This window comes from Cherax quadricarinatus, chromosome 2 (assembly GCF_038502225.1).
Source record: "Cherax quadricarinatus isolate ZL_2023a chromosome 2, ASM3850222v1, whole genome shotgun sequence".
Taxonomy (NCBI): Eukaryota; Metazoa; Arthropoda; class Malacostraca; order Decapoda; family Parastacidae; genus Cherax; species Cherax quadricarinatus.
Genome location: NC_091293.1, coordinates 45,269,920 through 45,288,718, shown reverse-complemented (window position 1 = coordinate 45,288,718; position 18,799 = coordinate 45,269,920). Strand labels below are relative to the sequence as shown.

At 39.0% G+C, this 18,799-nt stretch overlaps 1 protein-coding gene across 1 annotated transcript in view; it reads left to right on the top strand.

The window, feature by feature from the left end:
- The window catches only part of wts (serine/threonine-protein kinase warts), a 113,111-nt gene extending 94,914 nt beyond the window's left edge, over window positions 1–18,197 (top strand). The window contains exons 7-9 of the mRNA XM_053782175.2: window positions 4,653–4,831; window positions 4,995–5,275; window positions 16,713–18,197. Of these exons, the coding sequence (XP_053638150.2) occupies window positions 4,653–4,831; window positions 4,995–5,275; window positions 16,713–17,129 (877 nt within the window). The 3' untranslated portion in view covers window positions 17,130–18,197. The remainder of the gene's footprint in view (window positions 1–4,652; window positions 4,832–4,994; window positions 5,276–16,712) is intronic.
- Window positions 18,198–18,799: the final 602 nt, after the last annotated feature.

The window sequence follows — 18,799 nt, the reverse complement described above, 5'->3', positions numbered from 1 at the left end:
GTGGTAAAAAAAATTTTTTTTCATACTTTTGGGCGTCTTGCACGGATTAATTTTATTTCCATTATTTCTTATGGGGAAAATTAATTCGCATAACGATTATTTCGCATAACAATTACCCCTCTTGCACGGATTAAAATCGTTAACCGGGGGTCCACTGTACTCTGCTCTTCTTATAACACTTTTTCTTTGTAAAAACCTCTCATAAGCTAACTTTTTCTCTTTTATCACACCCTTTACTTCATCATTCCACCAATCACTCCTCTTTCCACCTGCCCCCACCCTCCTATAACCACAAACTTCTGCCCCACATTCTAATACTGCATTTTTAAAACTATTCCAACCCTCTGCAACCCCCCCACTACTCATCTTTGCACTAGCCCACCTTTCTGCCAACAGTCGCTTATATCTCCCCCGAACTTCCTCCTCCCTTAGTTTATACACTTTCACCTCCCTCTTACTTGTTGTTGCCACCTTCCTCTTTTCTCATCTACCTCTTACTCTAACTGTAGCTACAACTAAATAATGATCCGATATATCAGTTGCCCCTCTATAAACATGTACATCCTGGAGCCTACCCATCAACCTTTTATCCACCAATACATAATCTAACAAACTACTTTCTTTAAGTGCTACATCATACCTTGTATATTTATTTATCCTCTTTTTCATAAAATATGTATTACTTATTACCAAATCTCTTTCTACGCATAGCTCAATTAAAGGCTCCCCATTTACATTTACCCCTGGCACCCCAAATTTACCTACTACTCCCTCCATAACATTTTTACCCACTTTAGCATTGAAATCCCCAACCACCATTACTCTCACACTTGATTCAAAACTCCCCATGCATTCACTCAACATTTCCCAAAATCTCTCTCTCTCCTCTACACTTCTTTCTTCTCCAGGTGCATACACACTTACTATAACCCACTTTTCACATCCAATCTTTATTTTACTCCACATAATCCTTGAATTAATACATTTATAGTCCCTCTTTTCCTGCCATAGCTTATCCTTTAACATTATTGCTACTCCTTCTTTAGCTCTAACTCTGTTTGAAACCCCTGACCTAATCCCATTTATTCCTCTCCATTGAAACTCTCCCACCCCCTTCAGCTTTGTTTCACTTAAAGCCAAGACATCCAGCTTCTTCTCATTCATAACATCCACAATCATCTCTTTCTTATCATTTGCACAACATCCATGCACATTCAGACTTCCCACTTTGACAATTTTCTTCTTCTTATTCTTTTTAGTAATCTTTACAGGAAAAGGGGTTACTAGCCCATTGTTCCCGGCATTTTAGTTGACTTTTACAACACGCATGGCTTACGGAGGAAAGATTCTTATTCCACTTCCCCATGGATATAAAAGGAAAAGTAATAAGACCAAGAACTATTAAGATAAAATCAAAGAAAACTCAAATGAGTGTGTATAAATAAATGTGTACATGTATGTGTAGTGTGCCCTAAGTGTAAGTAGAAGTAGCAAGACATACCTGTAATCTTGCATACTTATGAGACAGACAAAAGACACCAGCAATCCTACCATCATGTAAAACAATTACAGGCTTTTGTTTTACATTCACTTGGCAGGACGGTAGTACCTCCCTGGGTGGTTGCTGTCTACCAACCTGCACTTTAAAGGAGGGGTTTGGGATATTGGCAGTTTGGAGGGATATGTTGTGTATCTTTATATGTATATGCTTCTAAACTGTTGTATTCTGAGCACCTCTGCAAAAACAGTGATTATGTGTGAGTGTGGTGAAAGTGTTGAATGATGATGAAAAGCATTTTCTTTTTGGGGATTTTCTTTCTTTTTTGGGTCACCCTGCCTCGGTGGGAGACGGCCGACTTGTTGAAAAAAAAAAATTAATATTATTATTAATTTAGGGCACTGGAGCACAGATCCACTGTATAGCACTTTGTCTGGATTTTTTAGGTTATCCTAGGTAATTTATAAGATGTATGATAAATTGACTTACGTGTACCAGTGAGAGAGATACAAAGACAGAGCCACATTCGGTCAGCCAGTCAGCCAACTACCCACCCACCCACCCAGCCACACTCACCCACCCATCCACCCACCCATCCACCCACCCACCCATCCACCCACCCACCCACCCACTCATCCAGCCACTCACCCACCCACCCACCCACCCACCCATCCATCCACCCACCCATCCATCCACCCATCCATCCATCCAGCCACCCACCCACCCCGCCAACCACAGACCCGGCCACCCAGCCGGATACATATTACACATGTTCCAGAGTTGTTTCTCTTTACTTAGGGTATAGGTTACACAACATTCTGGCAGGATGACACTACCAGTGGTATTCTCCCATTCCACTGTGTCGACAATACATAAAGATAATAGTAACATATGATACTCTATGCGATGTAAAATTTACAATACATATCACTACCATGTATACATTATATACAGTACATAAATAATTAAAATACAACAATAGAAGTAAATTATGGTAAAAAGAATGAAATAATGATTGTACATTACATTACAGCATTATGTAGGTAGTTTATACTATAGGAAAGTTTTGACATTATGCCCTACCTAATATGTCGGCAATTTTCTAAGGTTCGACTTACGACCGGTTGGTCGGAACCAAGCTTGGTCGTAAGTCGGATGGTAGGTGTATGTGTAGTGTGACCTAAGTGTAAGTAGAAGTAGCAAGACGTACCTGAAATCTTGCATGTTTATGAGACAGAAAAAAGGACACCAGCAATCCTACCATCGTGTAAAACAATTACAGGCTTTCGTTTTACACTCACTTGGCAGGACGGTATTACCTCCCTGGGCGGTTGCTGTCTACCAACCTACTACCTAGGAATAATTATAATTATTATTTATTATTATTTTCTTTCAACGTACCAGCCATATCCCACTGAGGTGGGGTGGCCCAAAAGGAAAAACGAAAGTTTCTTTTTTTAAATTTAGTAATATATAAAGGAGAATTATTATTAATTTAGGGAAGTGAAGCACAGATCCAATTCCCTTGATCAAGAACCCCTCACCAAGGAACCTCCCTTGAGGGGAAAGTTTGCATCCTGAAATATCGTTCATATCCAGAAGCAAAAAATCGATCGAGTGACATCATATCCTGAAAAATTCGCATGGTGGGGCATTCGTAAGCCATGTGAATTGTCATGAATATTATGTCAGATTTTTCATTCTTCATAACAGAACAGTAGGAAGGAATGATAATTTGTATATCATGTTTTATCATACACTTATGTGCCTGTCTTGGAAGTCCTAATGGAACCCACAGATTTACTGAGAAATACAGTGGAACCTCGGTTTTCATCATTAATTCGTTCCAGAAAGTCTGACAAAAACCAAATTTGATGATAACTGAAGCAATATTTCCCATAAGAAATAATGTAAATCTAATTAATCTGTTCCAGACACCCAAAAGTATTAACGAAAAATGCATTTTATAGAGAATAACTACAGTTTTACACACAGAAAACAATGATAAATAAATATAAAGGACTAGTGAAATGGATAAATGAACATTTAATATCACTTTTACCTTTATTGAAGACTCTTGTTGGTGTATGGCAGACACAAAGAGGGGAGAGGGAGGAGGAGAGGTTATTGGTTGGAAGGGGAATCCCCCTGCATAAAGACTTCAGGTATCAAGGTCCTATCCGGGGTTACTTCCCTTCTTTGTCTTTTATTGGCACTGGACCCCTGTCGCACAAAAAAACTGTCCAGAGAGGTCTGTTTCTGGCGTCTCTTTAAGATTTGCCTAAAATGAGACAAAACATTGTCATTGAACATGTTGCAGACACGACTTTGTTAGGGTGATAATTCTCCACAAAACTTTGCGACTCACTCCACTTTACACACATGTCCTTAATCACTGAAGAAGGCACATTCTCCTCTCTCTCTTCCTCCTCTGAAGCAATTTCCTCAGCTGTAATCTGTTGCTGTTCCAGTTGATGGTGTTGCATCTCTTCATTGATTAGCTTGTCCCTGTGGTCATCCACCAACTCTTCCACATCCTGGCCACTCACATCCAACCCATGGACTTCCCCTAATCCACAATAGATTACACAACAAGCATAGGGTTGTCAGGGTCAGCCTCAAACCCTTCAAAATCCTCCTCTCGGACACATTCTGGCCACAATTGAATTCTATCATGTTTCTCGCCTTCTTTATCAGAGGGCTGGCACTCAGAACTTTCTTTGGCCTCATGGTGGCTTATTTAGCAGTCACACTCAATAAACAAGCACAAAAAACAATGGATTATTACGAAATGTTTTTGGATGAACGTGTGGGGTAATGCTCACTCGATGAGAAACAAAGCCAGTCTGACTCAGAATGTGTGGGATGCTTTGTGTGGACATGTTCAGTACGGCAGACCGACGAAAACCGAGGTGATGAATGAAAACTGGGACAAAATTTTGACAAAAAAAGTCATTGAAAATCGAATTCAACAAAAATCAGGGCAGACAAAAACTGAGGTTCCACTGTAATTTCTTTACCATTACCATCACATACAGTACCAAATTTGTTCAACATATCATCACAGAGATATTGGCCATCAATTAATGACAGTATAATTGTACACATGTATTAATTTTTAATATTATGTAATATATTATTATCCACTTTCCAGATTCTATATTGGGGAACTAGTGTGTGCAATAGAAAGTGTTCACAAGATGGGTTTTATTCACCGCGATATAAAGCCAGACAACATCCTTATAGATAGAGATGGACACATTAAACTCACTGACTTCGGCCTCTGCACTGGTTTCAGATGGACTCATAATTCAAAATATTATCAAAGAGTTGGTGAGTATTAAACCTAACCTAATGTTTTTCCAGCTGTATGGTATAAATATTGATTTTATTTCTACATTTCATTTGAGTCTGATTATCCTTACCTAATGATAGATTGGAATGGATTTAAAGCCAATACATCAGAATTACATGTTATATCCTGTATTTTCCTCAGGTGACCATAATAGGCAAGATTCCATAGATCCTTGTGGAGATAATGACATTGTCTGTCACTGCAATGACCTTAAGCCACTAGAGAGAAGACGTAGACGACAACACTTACGCTGTCTGGCACACTCTCTGGTCGGTACTCCAAATTATATAGCACCTGAGGTGTTGTCACGTACAGGTTACACACAACTCTGTGACTGGTGGAGTGTGGGAGTGATCCTGTATGAAATGCTGGTAGGCCAGCCACCATTCCTTGCCAATACACCACCAGAAACCCAATATAAGGTGAGAACACTACTATTTTTATTATTAGTAGTAGTAGTGCACAATATTTGATATAGACTGTGTGTTGGTGGACAAAAGGTTGATGGGTAGACTTCTGGATGTGCATGTTTATAGAGGGGAGCAACAGATACATCAGATCATTAATTGTTGTAGTACAGTGAGAGTAAGAGGTAGATAGGATACAAGAAGAATAGCATCAGAGAGTAAGAGAGAGGTGAAAATTTATAAACTAAATGAGGGGTCACAGATATCAGATTACTTTTTAGTTGTAGCTAGTGAGAGTAAAAGGTAGATGGGATAAAAGGAGAATGGAAGTAGCAGGTAAAGGAGGCAGCTAAGGTAAGATATAAACAACTACTGAAGGATAGATGGGCTAGTGAGAGTATAGGCAATGAGGTTGAAGATGTATAGTGTGGGTTTAAGAATGTAGTGTTAAGAGTGTTCAGTGGAAGTTTGTGCTTACAGGAAAGTGGGTGTGGGAGGGAGGAAAAGTGATTGGTGGAATGATGCAGTAAAAGAGAAAAAGTTAGTATGTGAGAGATTTTTACAAAGTAGAAGTGATACCAGGAGGGAGGAATATATGGAGAGAAAAAGAGTGGTTAAGAGAATGGTGAAGGAATGTAAAAAGAAAGCAAATGAGAGAGTGGGTGAGATGTCAACAAATTTTGTTGAAAATAAGAAAAAGTTTTGGAGTGAGATTAATAAGTTGAGAAAGCCTAGGGAATGAGTGGATTTAACAGTTCAAGATAGGAGAGGGGAGTTGTTAGATGGAAAGGTGGAGGTATTGGGAAGATGGAGGGAATATTTTGAGGAATTGTTAAATGTTGATGAGAATAGAGAAGGTGCGATTTTGTGTATTGGGCAGGGAGGAATAACATCTTGTAGGAGTGAGGAAGAGCCAGTTATGAGTGTGAGGAAAGTGTGTGAGGCAGTGGGTAGAATGAAAGGGGGTAAAGCATCTGGGATTGATGGGATAAAAACAGAAATGTTAAAAGCAAGGGAGATACAGATTTGGAATGATTGATTCTTTTATTTAATACATGTATGGAAGAGGGTAATGTTCCTAGGGATTGGCAGAGAGCATATATAACTCTTTTGTATAAAAGCAAAGGGGACAAAAGAGAGTGTAAAAATTATAGGGGAATAATCCTGTTGAGTATACCTGGTAAAGATTATGGTACAGTTGTTATTGAAGGAATTAAGAGTAAGATGGAGAGCAGGGTAGCAGATAAACAAGGAGGCTTTAGGAAGGGTAGAGGGTGTGTACACCAAGTGTTTACAGTGAAACATATAGGTGAACCGTATTTAGATAGGGGTAAAGAGTTTTTGTGGCATTTATGGATTTGGAAAAGGCATATGACAGGGTGTATAGGGGGCAGTGTGGAAGATGTTGCAAATGTATGGAATAGGAGGTAGGTTACTGAAAGCAGTGAAAAGTTTTTACGAGGATAGTGAAGCTCAGGTTAGAGTATGTAGGAGAGGGAGGTTATTTCTCAGTAAAAGTAGGCCTTAGACAGGAATGTGTGATGTCACCATGGTTCTTCATTATATTTATAGATGCGGTTGTAAGAGAAGTGAATGCTCAGGTGTTGGCAAGAGGCGTGGGGTTAAAAGATAAAGAATCTAACACAAAGTAGGAATTATTACAGTTGTTCTCTGCTGATGAAACTGCTTTTGGGAGATTTTGAAGAGAAGTTGCAGAGACTCTTGGACGAGTTTGGTAGGGTATGTAAAAGAAGGAAATTAAAAGTGAATGTAGGAAAGAGTAAGGTGACGAGGATAACAAAAAATTAGGTAATGAAAGAATGGATATCAGATTGGAGGGATAGAGTATGGAGGCAGCGAATGTATTCAGATATTTGGTAGTGGATGTGTCAGCAGATAGGTCTGTGAAAGATGAGGTAAATCATAGAATTGAGGGGGAAAAGGTGAGTGGTGCACTGAGGAGTCTGTGGAGACAAAGAACATTATCCATGGAGGCAAAAAGGGGAATGGATTAGAGCATAGTTATACCAACACTCTTATATGGGTATGAAGCATGGGTGGTGAATATTGCAACAAGGAGAAGGCTGGAGGCAGTGGAGATATGTCTGAGGGCAATGTGTGGAGTGAATATAATGCAGAGAATTCATTGTTTGGAAATTAGGAGGAGGTGTGGGGTTACTGAAAGTATTACCCAGAGGGCTGAAGAGGGGTTGTTGAGGTGGTTTAGACATTTAGAGAGGTTGAAACGAAATAGAATGATAGATCTGTAGTGGAAGGAAGGTGAGGTAGGGGTTGGCCTAGGAAAGGTTGGAGGGAGGGGGTAAAGGAGGTTTTGGGTGTGAGGGGCTTGGACTTCCAGCAAGCATACATGTGCATGTTAGATAGGAGTGAGTGGAGACAAATGATTTTTAGGGCTTAACGTTTTGTTGGAATGTGAGCAAAGTAACATGAAGGGATTCAGGGAAACCAGCAGGCCAGACTTGAGTCCTGGAGATGGGAAGTACAGTGCCTGCACTCTGAAGGAGGGGTGTTAATGTTGCAGTTTTATAACTGTAGGGAGAGTGTGCCTCTGGCAAGACAGTGATGGAATGAATGATGATGAATGCTTTTCTTTTGTGGGCCACCCTGCCTTGGTGGGAAATGACTGATGTATTAATAAAAAAAAAAGATATAAGCAACTATTGGGAGAAAGATGGGCTAGTGAGAGTATAGGTAATGAGTTGGAGAGATATGGGGTAGATTTAAGAATGTAGTGTTAGAGTGTGCATCAGAAGTTTGAGGATATAGGAGATTGGGTGCAGGAGAGAAGAGGAGTGATTGGTGGAATGATAAGGTAAAGAGAGTGTTAAGGGAGAAAAAGTTAGCATTAGAGAGGTTTTTACAAAACAGAAGTAATATAAGAAAGAGTTCTACATGGAGAGTAAAAGAGAGGTTAAGAGAATGACGATGGAGTGTAAAAGGAGATCAAATGAAAGAGTGGGTGAGGTGCTGTCGACAAATTTTTGAGAATAAGAAAAGTTTTGGAGTGAGATTAATAGGTTGAGAAAGCCTAGGAAACAAATGGATTTGACAATTAAAAACAGAAGAGGGGAGTTATTAGATGAGAAGTTGAAGGTATTGGGAAGATGGTGGGAATATTTTGAGGAGCTGTTAAATGTTGAGGAAAACAGGGATGCTGTGATTTCATGCATTGGCCAGGAGGTATGACATCTTTTAGGAATGAGGAAGAGCCAGCTGTGAGAGTAGGGAAGAGGTGCATGAGGCATTGGGGAAAACAAAAAGGGGTAAGGCAGCTGGGATTGATGGGATTATGACAGAAATGTTGAAAGTAAGTGCAGATATAGTTTTGGAGTGGTTGGCACTTTTCTTCAATAAATGTATGAAAGAGAGGAAGGTACCTGGGAGCTGGCAGATAGCATGCATAGTTCCTTTGTATAAAGCAAAAGGGGATAAAAAGAGAGTGTAAAAAACTATAAGGATATAAGCCTGTTGAGCATACCAGGTAAAGCATATGATAGTTATTAACCCTTTGAGGGTCCGTCCCGTAGATCTACGGCTTTATGTTCAGGGTCCAAACCGTAGATCTAGGTCATGAGCTCAGCTCACTCTGATAAACTGTGAGTGGTACATTTGGGCCTAGATATGAGAGAATACATCTATGTGGTATGTGTGCACCACATAAAACAGATCCTGCAGCATGCTGTGTATAATGAGAGAAAAAAACTGAAATCATGATTTTTCGATTGAAACAGCGACTTTGCAGTGTTTTTTCGTATGTTTTTTATAGTTCTATTTGCGATTTCTTGGTCTCATTTGATAGAATGGAAGACATATTACAGAAATAGAGATGATTTTGATTGGTTTTCGCACTGGAAATGACTTGAAACTGAGCTCAAAGTAGCAAAAATGTTAAATTTTTGCCGATATTCAAGAGTAAACAAACGACCTCACACGTCTAATGCACGCCAGCTGGTGGGTCTAATATACATTCACAAATATGTTGATGATATTTATACAATTATTACAGTATTGCATAACAGTAAATCTTCTATTTTTTGGTGTGAATAAAAATTCATTATGTGAATAAAAAATCAAAATGGAATTTATTTGTAAAGCCTCAAAACATAACTAAAGAACAGAGGAAATGTTAGTTTAGTTTCAGGAATACCTACATTGTTTATTCTTGACCCTATTTTGAAATTGGAATATTTTGAACTTTGTGTTAAATTGGCCAAATTAACAATTTCTGATCACTTTAATTTGTAGTTGAAACAGATGACTTGGCAATTTCTTGTGCTCAATCGATAGAATAGAAGTAATACTAGTGAAATAGCTAAGAATTTGGTTGACTGGAATAATGTAATTGGCCTAAAATGGGAGTCAAAGTCGGCAAAATCGCCGATTCGTAAATATTGCTGACACATCAAAATTCGCGAGAGCATAATTTCGTCAATTTTCCATCAAATTTCGTACTTTTTGTTTTATTACCTTCACAAAAAGATTCTCTACCATTTCATAAGAAAAAAATAATTTTTTTTTTTTAAATTCTTGGACACTGGGGCACCACTTCAGATTTGGGCCTTGGACCCTGAAGGGGTTAAAGAAAGAATTAATTAAGGATCATAGATGAACAAGGAAGCTTTAGGAAAGGGAGATGTGTAGACTAAGTGTTTTCATTGAAGCTTATAGGTGAACAATATTATATAAAGGTATAAGAATAAGAAGAAGAAAATTGTCAAAGTGGGAAGTCTGAATGTGCGTGGATGTTGTGCAGATGATAAGAAAGAGATGATTGTGGATGTTATGAATGAGAAGAAGCTGGATGTCCTGGCTTTAAGTGAAACAAAGCTGAAGGGGGTGGGAGAGTTTCAGTGGAGAGGAATAAATGGGATTAGGTCAGGGGTTTCAAATAGAGTTAGAGCTAAAGAAGGAGTAGCAATAATGTTGAAGGATAAGCTATGGCAGGAAAAGAGGGACTATAAATGTATTAATTCAAGGATTATGTGGAGTAAAATAAAGATTGGATGTGAAAAGTGGGTTATAATAAGCGTGTATGCACCTGGAGAAGAGAGAAGTGTAGAGGAGAGAGAGAGATTTTGGGAAATGTTGAGTGAATGCGTGGGGAGTTTTGAATCAAGTGTGAGAGTAATGGTGGTTGGGGATTTTAATGCTAAAGTGGGTAAAAATGTTATGGAGGGAGTAGTAGGTAAATTTGGGGTGCCAGGGGTAAATGTAAATGGGGAGCCTTTAATTGAGCTATGTGTAGAAAGAAATTTGGTAATAAGTAATACATATTTTATGAAAAAGAGGATAAATAAATATACAAGGTATGATGTAGCACGTAATGAAAGTAGTTTATTAGATTATGTATTGGTGGATAAAAGGTTGATGGGTAGGCTCCAGGATGTACATGTTTATAGAGGGGCAACTGATATATCGGATCATTATTTAGTTGTAGCTACAGTTAGAGTAAGAGGTAGATGGGAAAAGAGGAAGGTGGCAACAACAAGTAAGAGGGAGGTGAAAGTGTATAAACTAAGGGAGGAGGAAGTTCGGGTGAGATATAAGCGACTATTGGCAGAAAGGTGGGCTAGTGCAAAGATGAGTAGTGGGGGGGTTGAAGAGGGTTGGAATAGTTTTAAAAATGCAGTATTAGAATGTGGGGCAGAAGTTTGTGGTTATAGGAGGGTGGGGGCAGGAGGAAAGAGGAGTGATTGGTGGAATGATGAAGTAAAGGGTGTGATAAAAGAGAAAAAGGTAGCTTATGAGAGGTTTTTACAAAGCAGAAGTGTTATAAGAAGAGCAGAGTATATGGAGAGTAAAAGAAAGGTAAAGAGAGTGGTGAGAGAGTGCAAAAGGAGAGCAGATGATAGAGTGGGAGAGGCACTGTCAAGAAATTTTAATGAAAATAAGAAAAAATTTTGGAGTGAGTTAAACAAGTTAAGAAAGCCTAGGGAAAATATGGATTTGTCAGTTAAAAACAGAGTAGGGGAGTTAGTAGATGGGGAGATGGAGGTATTGGGAAGATGGCGAGAATATTTTGAGGAACTTTTAAATGTTAAGGAAGAAACAGAGGCAGTAATTTCATGCACTGGTCAGGGAGGTATACCATCTTTTAGGAGTGAAGAAGAGCAGAATGTAAGTGTGGGGGAGGTACGTGAGGCATTACGTAAAATGAAAGGGGGTAAAGCAGCTGGAACTGATGGGATCATGACAGAAATGTTAAAAGCAGGGGGGGATATAGTGTTGGAGTGGTTGGTACTTTTGTTTAATAAATGTATGAAAGAGGGGAAGGTACCTAGGGATTGGCAGAGAGCATGTATAGTCCCTTTATATAAAGGGAAAGGGGACAAAAGAGACTGTAAAAATTATAGAGGAATAAGCTTACTGAGTATACCAGGAAAAGTGTACGGTAGGGTTATAATTGAAAGAATTAGAGGTAAGACAGAATGTAGGATTGCGGATGAGCAAGGAGGTTTTAGAGTGGGTAGGGGATGTGTAGATCAGGTGTTTACATTGAAGCATATATGTGAACAGTATTTAGATAAAGATAGGGAAGTTTTTATTGCATTTATGGATTTAGAAAAGGCATATGATAGAGTGGATAGAGGAGCAATGTGGCAGATGTTGCAAGTATATGGAATAGGTGGTAAGTTATTAAATGCTGTAAAGAGTTTTTATGAGGATAGTGAGGCTCAGGTTAGGGTGTGTAGAAGAGAGGGAGACTACTTCCCGGTAAAAGTAGGTCTTAGACAGGGATGTGTAATGTCACCATGGTTGTTTAATATATTTATAGATGGGGTTGTAAAGGAAGTAAATGCTAGGGTGTTTGGGAGAGGGGTGGGATTAAATTATGGGGAATCAAATTCAAAATGGGAATTGACACAGTTACTTTTTGCTGATGATACTGTGCTTATGGGAGATTCTAAAGAAAAATTGCAAAGGTTAGTGGATGAGTTTGGGAATGTGTGTAAAGGTAGAAAGTTGAAAGTGAACATAGAAAAGAGTAAGGTGATGAGGGTGTCAAATGATTTAGATAAAGAAAAATTGGATATCAAATTGGGGAGGAGGAGTATGGAAGAAGTGAATGTTTTCAGATACTTGGGAGTTGACGTGTCGGCGGATGGATTTATGAAGGATGAGGTTAATCATAGAATTGATGAGGGAAAAAAGGTGAGTGGTGCGTTGAGGTATATGTGGAGTCAAAAAACGTTATCTATGGAGGCAAAGAAGGGAATGTATGAAAGTATAGTAGTACCAACACTCTTATATGGGTGTGAAGCTTGGGTGGTAAATGCAGCAGCGAGGAGACGGTTGGAGGCAGCGGAGATGTCCTGTTTAAGGGCAATGTGTGGTGTAAATATTATGCAGAAAATTCGGAGTGTGGAAATTAGGAGAAGGTGTGGAGTTAATAAAAGTATTAGTCAGAGGGCAGAAGAGGGGTTGTTGAGGTGGTTTGGTCATTTAGAGAGAATGGATCACAGTAGAATGACATGGAAAGCATATAAATCTATAGGGGAAGGAAGGCGGGGTAGGGGTCGTCCTCGAAAGGGTTGGAGAGAGGGGGTAAAGGAGGTTTTGTGGGTAAGGGGCTTGGACTTCCAGCAAGCGTGCGTGAGCGTGTTAGATAGGAGTGAATGGAGACGAATGGTACTTGGGACCTGACGATCTGTTGGAGTGTGAGCAGGGTAATATTTAGTGAAGGGATTCAGGGAAACCGGTTATTTTCATATAGTCGGACTTGAGTCCTGGAAATGGGAAGTACAATGCCTGCACTTTAAAGGAGGGGTTTGGGATATTGGCAGTTTGGAGGGATATGTTGTGTATCTTTATATGTTTATGCTTCTAGACTGTTGTATTCTGAGCACCTCTGCAAAAACAGTGATAATGTGCGAGTGTGGTGAAAGTGTTGAATGATGATGAAAGTATTTTCTTTTTGGGGATTTTCTTTCTTTTTTGGGTCACCCTGCCTCGGTGGGAGACGGCCGACTTGTTGAAAAAAAAAAAAAAAAAAAAAAAAAAAAAAAAAAAAAAGGAAGTTTTCATTGCATTTATGTATTTAGAAAATGCATATGATAGGGTGGATTGGAGAGCAATGTGGCAGATGTTGGAAGTGAATGGCGGCATAAGTGGTAGAGTACTGAAAGCAGTTGAGGTTTTTTTATGAGGATAGTGAGGCTCAGGTTAGGGTATGAGGAGAGAAGGGGATTCCTTTCCAGTAAAAGAAGGAGTTAGACAGGAATGCATGATGTCACCATGGTTGTTTAACATAAAAGAGGGCCCTGCTTTACAGCATTTCTCTAATGCAACAGTTTTCAATTTTACTCATTCTTCATTTATTCAGACTTCCTACAATAAATATATTCACCACTCACTGTAAGCTAAGGATGAAAATATTTTAAGGTAGGTAATATGTGAACTGTATGTACATTTTTTTAGGCTAAGCTCTATTGCTCACTTAATGTATGAAAGTGTAAACGTGTTATCAGGCTTTTATATGCATTTGAAAGTGAAAAAAAGGCTGTTTCACTTTACAGTGATTTTTGCTTTACAGCAGCAGCCCAGAACCTAACCTTCTTTATAAGCAGGGCCCCTCCTGTATTTATAGATGGGGTTGTAGAAAAAGTGAATGCTAGGATGTTGGGGAGATGTATGGGATTAAAATGTTCAGAATCTAATACAAAGTGGGAATTGTCACAGTTGCCTTCTCCAGATGACACAGTGCTTCTGGGAAATTCTAAAGAGAAGTTGTAAAGGTTGATGGAAGAATTTGGGAGGGTGTGCAAAGGAAGAAAGTTGAAAGTGAACATAAATAAGAGTAAGGTGATGAGGATATCAAACAAGTTAGGTAAAGAAAAATTGGATATCACACTGGAGGGAGGGAGTATGGAAGTGAATGTGTTCATATATTTGGAAGTAGACTTATCAGTGGATTGGTTTATGAAGGAGGTTAACCATAGAAGTGATGAAGGAAAAAAGGTGGGTGGTGCTTGGAGGTGTCTGTGTAGACAAAAAACGTTATACATGGAGGTAAAGAAAGGAATGTACGAGAGTATAGTGGTACCAACACCCTTATATGGGTGTGAAGCTTGGGTTATAAATGCTGCAGCAAGGAGGAGGCTGGAGGCAGTGGAGATGTCATGTCTAAGGGCAATGTGTGGTGTGAATATTATGCGGAGAATTTGTAGTGTGGAAATTAGGAGGTGTGGAGTTACTAAAAGTATTCTTCAGAGGGCTGAAGAGGGGGTTGTTGAAGTGGTTTGGTCATTTAGAGAGGATAAAGTGAAATAAGATGACTTGGAGGGTGTATAAATTTGTAGTAGAGGGGAGGAAGGGTAGGGATCATCCTAGGAAAGGATGGAGAGAGGGAGGTCAAAGGTTTTGTGTGCAAGGGACTTAGACATGTAGCAGGCATGTGTGAGTGTGTTAGAAAGGAGTGAGTGGAGATGAATGGGTTTTTGGGGACCTGACAAGATGTTGGAATATGAACAGGGTACTATTTTGTGAAGGGAGTCAGGGAAACTGGTTAGCTGGACTTGAGTCCTGGAGGTGGGAAGTACAGTGCCTGCACTCTAAAGGAGGGGTTTGGTATATTTGCTGTTTAGAGTGACATGTAAACTGTCATATCTGCATGCCTTTGGCAAGACAGTGATAGTGTGAGTGATGGTGAAAGTTTACTTTTTTTGATCACCCTGTCTCAGTGGGAGATGGCCAGCATGTAAAAAAAAGAAAAAGCCATACTGTACCATGTCTTATGATATACCCCATGCCAGTAACTTTAATGTACACCATAATTCCTTATGTACTTGTGAGACTTAAAACATTTGAAGAATTATATAAACACAAACTGCATTTTGAGTACTTCAGAGCCATTTTGAGACATGAGTGGTAAGGGAGTGCCATCCCTAATGTCATCTTGCAGGTAAATGTCAGCAATAGATAAAGTGCTTACTTTCAACAGAGTTTGCTCATTTTTCTTTTAAGATATGAACATTATATAAATAGTACTTGACAATTCACATGGCAGTCTTGAAAATTTTGCTTTTTATGTAAAATACATGTTTTTAACATATACAGTATGTTTGAAAATTTTTGGCATCAGTCAAATTATTCTCTTTTTTTTTTTTTTTTTTTTTTAACAAGTCGGCCGTCTCCCACCGAGGCAGGGTGACCCAAAAAGAAAGAAGAAAAGAAGAAGAAACTTTTATCATCATTCAACTCACACATAATCACTGTTTTTGCAGAAGTGCTCATAACACAACAGTTTAGAAGCATATACGTGTAAAGATACACAACATATCCCTCCAAATTGCTAATATCCCGAAACCCCTCCTTTAGAGTGCAGGCATTGTACTTCCCATTTCCAGGACTCAAGTCCGGCTATATAAAAATAACCAGTTTCCCTGAATCCCTTCACTAAATATTACCCTGCTCACACTCCAATAGATCGTCAGGTCCCAAATACCATTCGTCTCCATTCACTCCTATCGAACATGCTCATGTACGCTTGCTGGAAGTCCAAGCCCCTCGCCCACAAAACTTCCCTTACCCCTTCCTTCCAACCTTTTCGAGGACGACCCCTACCCCGCCTTCCTTCCCCTACAGATTTAAATGCTCTCAATGTCATTCTACTTTGATCCATTCTCTCTAAATGACCAAACCATCTCAACAACCCCTCTTCAGCCCTCTGACTAATACTTTTATTAACTCCACACCTTCTCCTAATTTCCACACTCCGAATTTTCTGCATAATATTTACACCACACATTGCCCTTAGACAGGACATCTCCACTGCCTCCAACCGCCTCCTCGCTGCTGCATTCACAACCCAAGCTTCACACCCATATAAGAGTGTTGGTACTACTATACTTTCATACATTCCTTTCTTTGCCTCCATAGATAACGTTTTTTGTCTCCACATACACCTCAACGTACCACTCACCTTTTTTCCCTTATCAATTCTATGATTAACCTCATCCTTCATAAATCCATCCGCCGACATGTTAACTCCCAAGTATCTGAAAACATTCACTTCTTCCATACTCCATACTTCCATAATATCCAATTTTTCTTTATCTAAATCATTTGATACCCTCATCACCTTACTTTTTTCTATGTTCACTTTCAACTTTCTACCTTTACACACACTCCCAAATTCTTCCATCAACCTTTACAACTTCTCTTCAGAATTTCCCAGAAGCACGGTGTCATCTGGAGAAGGCAACTGTGACAATTCCCACTTTGTATTAGATTCTAACCTTTGCAATTTTTCTTTAGAATCTCCCAGAGGCACAGTATCATCAGCAAAAAGCAACTGTGTCAATTCTCATTTTGTATTTGATTTCATTGAAATTTTTTTTGCATCAGTCAAATTATTCAGAAAACTTTAATTAAAATATTCTTTGATGTATCAAGCATTTATGAAATATGTTATTTATATCTTCTTGACTAGGTCATCAACTGGGAGACAACTCTTCGGATACCCAAACAAGCTAAATTATCTCCAGAAGCAAAGGATTTGATACTAAATTTTTGTACACACCCTGAACAGCGGTTGGGACGCAATGGTGCTCAAGAGGTAAAAAGTCATCCCTTCCTTGAGTCACTAGACTTTGAGGGAGGACTGCGAAAACAGCAAGCACTCTATTTACCTACGATCAAACACCCAACAGATACCTCAAACTTTGATCCCATCGATCCAGACAAGCTACGGCCAAGCGAACCTAATGAAAGTGACTTAGAATGGGTCAACAACAGCAATCAGCCACTCCATGCATTCTTTGAGTTCACTTTTAGAAGATTCTTTGACAGCACACCAGGAGGCAGTGGAAATGATGAAAAGGATAGTCAGCACCCAGTCTATGTATGATAGGGTTAATGATGGCAGCTTTAGATGTGATAGAATCAGAGTTATTATTTTTATGAAAGCTATTTTGTTTCTGGTCATGGAAAAGGAGAATTTTTGTTAAACCTTTATATCAAAATATCTGATCACATCACAGTAACTGTGATGGTGGGAGATAGTGGTAGCATGCATTGTCACTGCAGGCCAACTTAAGCAGCATATTAATTTTAGCGTGCTTGTCATAGGAGCAGCTGTGTTTTACCTCAATCTACCACTCTCTCTCAGAATTTTAGGACATATATTGGCAGAAAGGAGTAGCAATCTCGTGTTGTTAAACCCAGTGCTGGGAAAAGCAAGCTGTGATTTTGTATATTTTTGAGTGTTAGATATGGTGATATATTTGAAAAGCAGGGTATGTATGATATGGGATTTGACGAACCAAAGACACACCAAGAAACAGATTGAATTTCAGCTAATAGGGACACATTCCCAGTATCTTTCCCAGAATGCTTTAAATAATAGTGAATAATTTGGTGCCTTCTGTAGTGTTTTATTGCTTAATATATTGGTGAATCATATAATGCTTTTATCAGGATTTAGTCACCCTTATTCTTCTTCTTATTGTGCAGTGATAGGAAGTAAAGAGTTAGGATGTGTCTCATATTTCCTCCGTCAAGGTATTGCTCTCACTTGTCTTAATTACTACAAGACCAAAGTCACAAAGTCCCAATTAGCAATGGTTTAATTTGTTTTATACTGTAATACACTTTACAGTGAATTATGAAATACTCGTATGTTTGTCATAGACAATTGTACATATATTTTTATATTGTATACTAAGGTCTTGAGTGGATGAACGATGTTCTTCATCTTAACAGAATGAGTGTCAGGGCCCTTGGAACACATTGAATTAAGGAATTACCTTCTCCACCTTAAACAATCATTGTCTTCCCATCTGGGATTGGGTCTTTCCTCAATTGTCTTCAATATTAGGTAGTTTTGCTACCAAAATATTTGTAAATTGTGTATAGCCTTATCTTATATGTTGTAAATGGCTGTATTGTTTTATGTAAATAATTGAACATACACAAATGTTTTCTTAACCCTTACAGTCTCTGTATTTGAACAGTACAAATAATATATGGGAATAGATTTGTCAGCAGATGAGTTTATGAAGGATGAGGTTAACCATAGAATTGATGAAGGAAAAAAGGTGAGTGATGTATTGAGGTATGTGTGGAAACAAAACACATTATCCCTGGAGGCAAAGAAGGGAATGTATGAGAGTATAATGGTACCAACACTCTTATATAGGTGTAAAGCATGGGTTGTAAATGCTTCAGCGAGGAGGAGGCTGGAGGAAGTGGAGATGTATCTAAGGGCAATGTGTGGTGTAAATATTATGAAGAGAATTCATAGCGTTGAAATAAGGAGGTGTGGAGTTACAAAAAGTATTACTCTGATGGCTGAAGAAGGGTTATTGAGGTGATTTGGTCATTTAGAGAGGATGGAGCAAAGTAGAATGACTTGGAGGGTGTATAAATTTGTAGTGGAGGGGAGGTGGGGTAGAGGCCATCCTAGGAAAGGATGGAGGGAGGGGGTAAAAGAAGTTCTGTGTGCACTGAGCCTGGACACGCAGCAGACGTGCGAGCATGTCAGATAGGAGTAAATGGAAATGAATGGTTTTTGGGACC